The sequence below is a fragment of the Choristoneura fumiferana genome, chromosome 8 (assembly GCF_025370935.1).
Source record: "Choristoneura fumiferana chromosome 8, NRCan_CFum_1, whole genome shotgun sequence".
Taxonomy (NCBI): domain Eukaryota; kingdom Metazoa; phylum Arthropoda; class Insecta; order Lepidoptera; family Tortricidae; genus Choristoneura; species Choristoneura fumiferana.
The window spans coordinates 18,718,352-18,728,679 of NC_133479.1; the positions used below are offsets into that span (position 1 = coordinate 18,718,352).

General features: G+C 37.5%; 1 protein-coding gene across 2 annotated transcripts; it reads left to right on the plus strand.

Annotated features, from left to right (window-relative positions):
- The first annotated feature begins 346 nt into the window (after positions 1 to 346).
- On the plus strand, positions 347 to 9,708 carry LOC141430067 (ATP-dependent RNA helicase vasa-like). Of its 2 annotated transcripts, none has more exons than XM_074090611.1 (5): positions 347 to 644; positions 1,075 to 1,273; positions 7,960 to 8,090; positions 8,464 to 8,588; positions 9,054 to 9,708. In XM_074090611.1, exons 2-5 carry the CDS (start codon positions 1,135 to 1,137, stop codon positions 9,196 to 9,198), a joined length of 540 nt encoding a protein of 179 aa, XP_073946712.1. In that variant the 5' UTR covers positions 347 to 644; positions 1,075 to 1,134; the 3' UTR covers positions 9,199 to 9,708. The 2 variants fall into 2 exon arrangements, with proteins under 2 accessions (XP_073946712.1, XP_073946713.1); XM_074090612.1 differs by lacking the exons at positions 7,960 to 8,090; positions 8,464 to 8,588; positions 9,054 to 9,708 and adding exons at positions 1,516 to 1,646; positions 2,021 to 2,145; positions 2,692 to 3,054.
- The last annotated feature ends 620 nt before the right edge of the window (positions 9,709 to 10,328 follow it).

Consider the following 10,328-nt stretch of genomic DNA (forward strand, 5'->3'; position numbering starts at 1 on the left):
ACTAACTTGTAGAGTTCCAGACATAACAGCATCATCATTTTATATATTTATAACTTAGTTCATATTTTATTTTTGCACGAACAATGAGTTTCAAACAAAATGTTTGCTTTCTAGAACTTAATTGCACTGATAAATTAATTATGTATGATGCATTTTAAATAAGGAGATAATATCCAAAGACATTTGCCTACCTGATATAATAGCTTTTTAATGCCCTAACTGGGTGTGAACGGTAATTAAGACGCATTGTTATAGTTGTTTGCTAATTATTTGACGTAAACTTGCAATTTCATTACCGAATTTTGGTATTATTAACAATTAATGTTAAGTTCGACCCATGGCATTCTCTGCAGTCTATTCGGAGCTCACCGAGTGTGAATGTCTATTTATTGTACAGAAGTTTTTTCTGTGGTAATTTTTGAATAATTCAAATAATTTTGTGGTGTTCTAAATTCTACATATATAAATCGTGAGAATGTCGCGTAATCAATTATCGTCGCGTTTTTGTGGTGACATGGGTGCTGCTTTAGAAACGGTACCCGAGGAGGTAGACCCTAACAAATGTGTAGACGTAGAGCAAATATTCCAACAAGTCAGCAAATATGAAAAAATGAAGGCGCTCACGAAATTGCTGGATGAAAACGGTATGATCATAAATAATTTGTAACTAGCATTATTTATCGCGACTTTTCTTCTGTTTTTTCGTTTAAATGAGATGTGTTTGGTTTTTTGGAGTCTTTTTGTACTTTTTTGTTACTTTTACGGGTATCCCGTGAAACCATATCGAAAATACAAACTGAGACATGGATGCACAGAAAAACCAGAAAAAGAGACTAGCACTGGGAATCGAACCCCGGTCCTCGGCAATCCGTGCTGCGTGACCCCTACACCACTGCTGGACAGTAATCCTAGTGCAGTGCAGTGCAGTGGTCTCTTTTTCCGGTTTTTCTGTGCATCCATGTCTCAGTTTGAATTTTCGATGAGATGTGTTTGTCTGTGTGTGCAGCATAAGGACAATCAGATTTAATACGCGTAGTTTTGATTCCTATCTTTACTCTTGTTTACTGCTTTCAGATGGGAAACGTGTCCTAGTTTTCGTAAAAAACGAATCGCAACGCGGACTTCATAGCCGTGATGCTCTCGGAGCAGCGGAAATTAACGACGTCTATCCACGGAGAGCGCTTGCGGCGCGACAAGCAGCTGGCGCGGAAAAGCTTCATAAGCGGTCACCACCACATCCTGGTGGCCACGTCGGCTGCTGTCTGTGGCCCTGGTAAGTGCCTGAAATTTCTAAGCATTAGAGCATTAAAATGTTACAAAAATCTCAATCTCCGAGTAGATTAGTGTTGGAACTTGTTCCTAGCCTCATAGTTTCCTTTTATGACAGAGAAAGCCAGTTTTTATTCGTGGATATGTCATTTTTATGAAAACCATAACAACCGGCAACCTGACTATGGTCTTAAAAGTTTTTTTTTAAAGTAAGCACTGACTTTATACATGCTGTTTTAATTACAGATATTAAAGACGTTGACATAGTCGTCAATTATGACCTTCCAACGAGAGTAGAGGAGTACGTGCACAGGATCGTGAGAACCGGGCGCGTCGGCCACAGAGGGAAAGCTGTATCGTTCTTCGATATTGATCACGTAAGTACTTTGCTCAAGTTTTAGTATACTCACTTTGATGTGTATGAATGAAGTAGTAAAAACTTAAATTAAAAATTTCACTTACAAGATTCTGATGCCTAAATAATGCAAATCCAGAGTGACTCGAACGGTCGTTGGCGCCGAAAGGTTCTCGAGTGGAGACCGCGGATCAGCAAGCGCAGCGTAGAACGTCCACCGACGAGATGGACGGATGACTGGTTAAAGTCGCGGGTTCACGGTGGATGCAAGCCGCTTCCAACCGAGGCAACTGGAAGTCTATATGGGGGAGGCCTTTGTATAAAAGTGGACGTCCTATGGCTGATATGATGATGATGATGAGAGTGACTCAATTAATTTTGGTAATTGATTTTCAGGATGCTGGCTTAGTGGATGATCTGACCAGAGTTCTGCGGCAAGCCAACCAGCCCTTGCCAGACTTCTTTCCAGTTGAAAGCGCCGCCACATGCCAGATTAGCGATGCAATGGCGGTGACGTCAGAGTAAGTGCTTCTTATTCATTAGAATGAACTCATACCCCCTTTTTATATAAAAGTAAATTGTCAATAGCAACCCATTTCTGCACTCTGCACTTTTACTTCATTCTATAAAGCAAATTATTGCTACCAAGTCAAATCTATACTGATTAAAGTTTCAAAAGCTTTGAAGCTTACTTATAACACTTAATTATGGTCCTTGAAAAAGTGGATAGGTACATATAAATCAGATATAGCGATTAAAATCTGGTCCATCCATTCATGACTCTAAGCCAGCGGTTGTTATGCAGATGTCCAGCTATCTACATACCAAATTGTATCCGAATCCGTCAAGCCGGTTAGCTTGAAGGTGACACACACACACACACACACACACACACACACACACACATACACACACACACACACACACACACACACACACACACACACACACACACACACACACACACACACACACACACACACACACACACACACACACACAAACTTTCGCATTTATAATAATAGTGAATATTCATTAATGGACATTCATCGTTTCTGCTACCGCAGGCTTTCAACGGCGGACCAGCTGCAGTGTCCCGCGGCCTCCTGCCTAGCGAGCAACGGTGCGCAAGAGTTAGTGATGACGCCACATGGACCTTTGATATATTGGTGCTGCTTCCGCACTGAATGTTCATACTATAAGTGCGTGTGACTACAATACTTAGAATGATTTCCTTGGCACACTTCAAGCTCTACAAACAATATGTTTAGTACCTACTTAATACAGTGAATAAATTACCGTCTCGACTAAGAGTCTGAGTAGGTACATCAAGACCAGTTACTTTTTTTTAATGAGCAGATTTATATATTTCATTATTATAATGCCACCCGTGTAATCTTATTGTGTATCTGTCGTAGTGTAAAGCGTTCGTTCTTTTATTTTCACTCTTTTTTTTCAAAATATTTTGTCATATTAGTTATAATTTTCGAAGCCCATACTTTCTGTGATGTTTTTGTTATTACCAATGCCACTTAATTTATTTTGTAATGTAATGCAGTTGTCTTATATAGTTTTGTCCAAATTTTATAATGTACGCGTACTCTCTTCTTGACACATCTTCTTATCCTTTTTTCATCGATATTTTAAAATAAATCTAAGTGGCAGTTAAGAGTATCTGTTTTAATAATAATAATAATAATAATAAATTCATTTATTTCGGGCAACTTGGCCCATACAATTAATACCTTTCAGACCTTCTTCCTCCTCCTTCTCCTCCTTAAAATAAATCTTTTGTTAAAATAAGTAGGAATATAAATGTGTCCTATATTTACATGTAGGTACTCGTATTGTTAAGTAATTACAATAAGATGTCACATAAGTATAATTTAGTCAGTACACGACGATAGCAATTTATAATTGTATATTTTTTTTGTATCAAAAAGAAATTGAATAAACGTTCGTTTAAAAATTAAATGTTTTACTTTCTTTTTTCCTCAATCTCAAAACATTACTTAAAGCAACCGGAGTTGTCATGCGCATTAGTTTTCTATAAAAAATTGTCCCCTTTGACTGAACGCAAACTTTCTTGAATCTATCACAAATTAAAAGGCCTGTTTTTGACCCCTCCAATTGGTTTAATAATGTAATGTTTTTTGTCATTAATTACAAAATGAAGTACTAAGTAGATACTGTATTTTTTATTCATTAATAAACCATTAAGATATTTTTTTATTCACATAATAATTACTTATTTAATAACAAATGTAGGTATAAAAACAGGCACTAAGTATAAAATTAATTTAGATATTTCAGGATTACACAAACTAATGATTTTTTTTCTTTTCTTTTGTACAATAAAGATTTCACATACATACTAATCTCAAAGTAATTTGAGACCCTTTGGTTAAATTCCCACTGGTCGTGACTTTAATAAAAAATTACACAGAAAATACAATGTCACAACATTTTTTGAGATATTTTTAGATCCGTCTCTTTTTAATGCCATTGTAAAAAAATAGAAGTATCAATTAAGTGAGTCACATTTTGATCAAATAACAGATCCAGTTACGATGGGGTCTTACACTAAAAGTACTACAGTTTTACACTATTCAGTGCTGTAAAGCTGCATATTTTTGAATAAAAAAGAGTATGGTAGTCCAGCTTTACTCAACCTGCGGCAACCATGTACGGACAAGGACTTTAATTCATGAGCCATAATGGAACCTTTTCAAAGGAAAAGTTATTACGATTTTACTTGTTAATTAATGCGATGTCACTATGACGTTTACAGTGAAATGGTTCCATGGCGGCTCATGAATGAAAGTCAAGGGACCGTACTACGTAGGGATCTTCTAAAAACGAGCCCACTCTTTTCTCAAAGGGCTGGCAACGCATCTGCAACTTAACCTATTTTATGGGTGTCCATGGGCGGCAGTGATACTTTCCAGCAGGTGACTCGCCTGCTCATTTGCCTTTTTAAAAAAACTGTCAGAAAATTATTTTCATGGTTGTTTTCAGGGTTCCGTACCCAAAGGGTAAAAACGGAAACCCTGTTGCTAAGACTTCGCTGTTCGTCCGTCCGTCCCTCCTTGTCGCTATAACAACAAATTTAAATCATAATAAATTAAATATTTAAGGGGGGCTCCAATTAAACAAACGTGTTTTTTTTGCCGTTTTGGATATATTAATAACGGCAACAGGTAGACGCTTGAAATGTGCAGGTGGTAGGACCTTGTGCAAGGTCCACCCGGATTGCTACCACCATCTTGCTCGCTGATCCTGTTGTGAAGCAGCAGTGCTTTCACTGTTGTTTCGGCGTGGAGAGTAAGACAGTCTGTGAAATTACTGGGACTTGAGGTATCCCATGTTACCCTCCAGGTGAAAACGCATCTGAAATCCCCCTATGTTGCAGTATCTATGGGTGGTGTAACGTGGTGCCTATGGTTTGACCTATCGCCTCTCAAACAGAGGTCGTGGTTCAAACCCCGGCTCGACCTCTGAGTTTTTCGAAATTCATGTACGGAATACATTTGAATTTATCACGAGCTTGCGGTGAAAGGAAACATCGTGAGAAACTGCACAATTGCGAAGCATTCATGGTGCGTGTGAAGTTCCCAATCCGCACTGGCGCGTGAACGTGGCCCAAGCCTCTTGTCTGAGAGGAGCCTGTCCAGCAGTGGGACGTATAAGCTGGATGGGGTGATCTCTCTCTGTCTCTCAAACGTGACCAGTTAAAAAGTTGTGGGTACTCGTAATGGGTCCCGACTGTTGAACTTTAAATTAGCTACTTGACAGAGTTCTAGACTACAGGACTTATTTTCTTCCTTTTAATGGTTCCCTTGCAAAAATAGCAAAAACGAAACCCTTATAGTTTCGCCATGTCGGTTTGTCTGTCTGTCTGTCTGTCTGTCCGCGGCTTTGCTCAGGGACTCACAATGCTAGAAAGCTGTTATTTTTCGCGAATATATATGTAAACTATGCCAATAAAATGGTACATTAAAAAATTGAAAAAAAAATTTTTTTAGAGGACCTGTAGACAAAGTGTGGGTGAGTTTTCTTTCTCATCCAACCTTTTCATGTGGAAATCGTTGGTTAGGTCTTTTAAATAATTACGGGGTTGCTTAAACGATTTTCCGATTCAGTGATTTGTTTGCAAAATATCCAACTTTAAAGTGTAAATTTTCATTAAAATCGAGCGTACTCGCCGCGCTCTAAAATCTAAATCGTTGAAGAAATATTGAAAATTAAGACCGGATAACTCACGTTTAAATCGATTTAGCTCACATGTTTTTTGGTAATCCGTACCTTCGTCTTCGGAGCAACGCGACTCAGCGGCTGCTGCAACACGCCACTGCGCGCCGCCGCTTCTGCTCGCGCGACTACCCGACGAAACTGAACACCGGCACACAACTACCCAATTTTCATCATCATTACAACTGTCAAATGTATGTAGCCCACAACACTAAATAAGAAGAAATATTTGAAAAAAAAAACAGGATGGTGTAACTATCAAACTTACAAGGAAAACTTGTCGGTCAAGGTTTCTTGCGAATTATTAGTAGTTTAGGAGAAAATAGCAGCCTCGAGTTATAAAATATACGTAACTTGGATATTTCGTACAAAATACGAAATCCTTAGAATAATATTTACTAATTTTTTCGTTTATGGCTACGAGCCTCATTCGAGTTATAAGTAGTAGTTTAGGAGTAAATAGCAGCCTAAGGTTATAAAATATACCTAAACTTGGAATATTCCGCACAAAATACGAAATCCTTAGAATAATATTAACTACTTTTTTCGTAATGGCTACGAAACCCTCATTCGGGCGTGTCTGACACGCTCTTGGCCAATTTCATTTTTTTAGGTAGTCTGGTTTTTTTTTTTTTTTTATTTAATGTTTTTTATAACTCAGCTCACTATTTTATTTTTGCACAAACAAAAGGCTTCAAAAAAGTGTTTGCTTTTTAGAATTTAATTGCACTGATAAATAAATTATGTATGATGATGCATTTTAAATTTGGAGATAATTGCCAAAGACATTTGCCTACCTGATATAATAGCTTTTTAATGCCCTTACTGGGTAAGGACGGTAATTAAGTCGCATTGTTATAGTTGTTTGCTAATTATTTTACGTAAACTTGCAATTTTTTTTCGAATTTTGGTATTATTAACAATTAACGTTAAGTTTGACCCGTGGCTTCCTTCGCAGTCTGTTCGGAGCTCACCACCTAAAGTCTATTATTGTACTGAAGTTTATTTCTGTGCTTATTTTTGTATAATTATTATGTATTATGTTGTATTGTATTTTGTAGTGTTCTAAATTCTACATATAAATCGTGAGAATGTCGCGTTATGAATTATCGTCGCATTTTTGTGGTGGCATGGGTGCTGCTTTAGCTGCGGTACCAGAGGAGGTTTTGCCTAATAAATGTGAAGACGTAGAGCAAGTATTCAAACAAGTTAGCAAATATGAAAAAATGAAGGCGCTCACGAAATTGCTGGATGAAAACGGTATGATCATAAAAACTCGTTTAAATGAGATATGTTTGGTTTTTTAAATTTTTTATTTTTATTTCAACTCCAAATTTGTTACTTTACGGGTATCACGTAAACCATTCGAAAATAAAAACTAGACTAGATGCACAGAAAAACCAAAAAAGAGACCAGCACTGGGAATCGAACCCAGGTCCTCAGCAATCCGTGCTGCGTGCTATAACCTTTACACCACTGCTGGACAGGAATCCCAGTACAATGCAGTGCAGTAGTCTCTTTTTCTGGTTTTTCTGTGCATCCATGTCTCAGTTTGTATTTTCGATGAGATGTGTTTGTCTGTGTGTGCGGCATAAGGACAATCAGATTTTAATACGCGTAGTTTCATTCCCATCTTACTGCTTTCAGATGGGAAACGTGTCCTAGTTTTCGCAAAACGAATCGCAACGCGGACTTCATAGCCGTGATGCTCTCGGAGCAGCGGAAATTAACGACGTCTATCCACGGAGACGCTTGCGGCGCGACAAGCAGCTGGCGGGAAAAGCTTCATAAGTGTCACCACCACATCCTGGTGGCCACGTCGGCTGCTGTCTGTGGCCCTGGTAAGTGCCTGAAATTTCTAAGCATTAGAGCATTAAAATGTTACAAAAATCTCAATCTCCGAGTAGATTAAAGTGTTGGAACTTGTTCCTAGCCTCATAGTTTCCTTTTATGACAGAGAAAGCCAGTTTTTATTCGTGGATATGTCATTTTAATGAAAACCATAACAACCGTCAACCTGACTATGGTCTTAAAAGTTTTTTTTTAAGTAAGCACTGACTTTATACATGCTGTTTTAATTACAGATATTAAAGACGTTGACATAGTCGTCAATTACGATCTTCCAACGAGCGTAGAGGAGTACGTGCACAGGATCGTGAGAACCGGGCGCGTCGGCCACAGAGGGAAAGCTGTATCGTTCTTCGATATTGATCACGTAAGTACTTTGCTCAAGTTTCAGTATACTCACTTTGATGTGTATGAATGAAGTTGTTAAAACTTAAATTAAAAATTTCACTTACAAGATTCTGATGCCTAAATAATGCAAATCCAGAGTGACTCGAGCGGTCGTTGGCGCCGAAAGGTTCTCGAGTGGAGACCGCGGATCGGCAAGCGCAGCGTAGAACGTCCACCGACGAGATGGACGGATGACTGGTTAAAGTCGCGGGTTCACGGTGGATGCAAGCCGCTTCCAACCGAGGCAACTGGAGGTCTATATGGGGGAGGCCTATGTCCAAAAGTGGACGTCTATGGCTGATATGATGATGATGATGAGAGTGACTCAATTAATTTTGGTAATTGATTTTCAGGATGCTGGCTTAGTGGATGATCTGACCAGAGTTCTGCGGCAAGCCAACCAGCCCTTGCCAGACTTCTTTCCAGTTGAAAGCGCCGCCACATGCCAGATTAGCGATGCAATGGCGGTGACGTCAGAGTAAGTGCTTCTTATTCATTAGAATTAACTCATACCCCATTTTATATAAAAGTAAATTTTCAATAGCAACCCATTTCTGCACTATGCACTTTTACTTCATTCTATAAAGCAACTTATTGCTACCAAGTCAAATGTATACTGATTGAAGTTTCAAGCTGAAAAGCTTTGAAGCTTATTTCTTAAGTTTCACTTAATCATGGTCCTTGAAAAAGTGGATAGGTACATATAAATCAGATATAGCGATTAAAATCTGGTCCATCCATTCATGACTCTAAGCCCAGCGGTTGTTATCCAGATGTCCAGCTATCTACATACCAAATTGTATCCGAATCCGTCAAGCCGTTTTAGCGTGAAGGAGTAACACACACACACACACACACACACACACACACACACACAAACTTTCGCATTTATAATATTAGTAGGATATTCAATAATGGACATTCATCGTTTCTGCTACCGCAGGCTTTCAACGGCGGACCAGGAGCAGTGTCCGGCGGCCTCCTGCCTAGCGAGCAACGGTGCGCAAGAGTTAGTGATGACGCCACATGGACCTTTGATATATTGGTGCTGCTTCCGCACTGAATGTTCATACTATAAGTGCGTGTGACTACAATACTTAGAATGATTTCCTTGGCACACTTCAAGCTCTACAAACAATATGTTTAGTACCTACTTAATACAGTGAATAAATTACCGTCTCGACTAAGAGTCTGAGTAGGTACATCAAGACCAGTTACTTTTTTTAATGAGCAGATTTATATATTTCATTATTATAATGCCACCCGTGTAATCTTATTGTGTATCTGTCGTAGTGTAAAGCGTTCGTTCTTATTATTTCACTCTTTTCTTTCAACTATTTTGTCATATTAGTTATAATTTTCGAAGCCCATACTTTCTGTGATGTTTTTGTTATTACCAATGCCACTTAATTTATTTTGTAATGTAATGCAGTTGTCTTATATAGTTTTGTCCAAATTTTATAATGTACGCGTACTATCTTTCTTGACACATCTTCTTATCCTTTTTTCATCGATATTTTAAAATAAATCTAAGTGGCAGTTAAGAGTATCTCTTTTAATAATAATAATAATAAATTCATTTATTTCGGGCAACTTGGCCCATACAATAAACCTTTCAGACCTTCTTCCTCTCCTTCTCCTCCTTAAAATTAATCTTTTGTTAAAATAAGTAGGAATATAAAGTGTCCTATATTTACATGTAGGTACTCGTATTGTTAAGTAATTACAATAAGATGTCACATAAGTATAATTTAGTCAGTACACGACGATAGCAATTTATAATTGTATATTTTTTTTGTATCAAAAAGAAATTGAATAAACGTTCGTTTAAAAATTAAATGTTTTTACTTTTTTTTTTCCTTAATCTCAAAACATTACTTAAAGCAACCGGAGTTGTCATGCGCATTAGTTTTCTATATAAAAATTGTCCCCTTTGACTGAACGCAAACTTTCTTGATCTATCACAAATTAAAAGGCCTGTTTTTGACCCCTCCAATTGGTTTAATAATGTAATGTTTTTTGTCATTAATTACAAAATGAAGTACTAAGTAGATACTGTATTTTTTGTTCATTAATAAACCATTAAGAGATATTTTTTTCATTCACATAATAATTACTTATTTAATAACAAATGTAGGTATAAAAACAGGACTTAGTATAAAAATTAATTATAGATATTTTCAGGATTACACAAACTAATTATTTTTTTCTTTTCTTT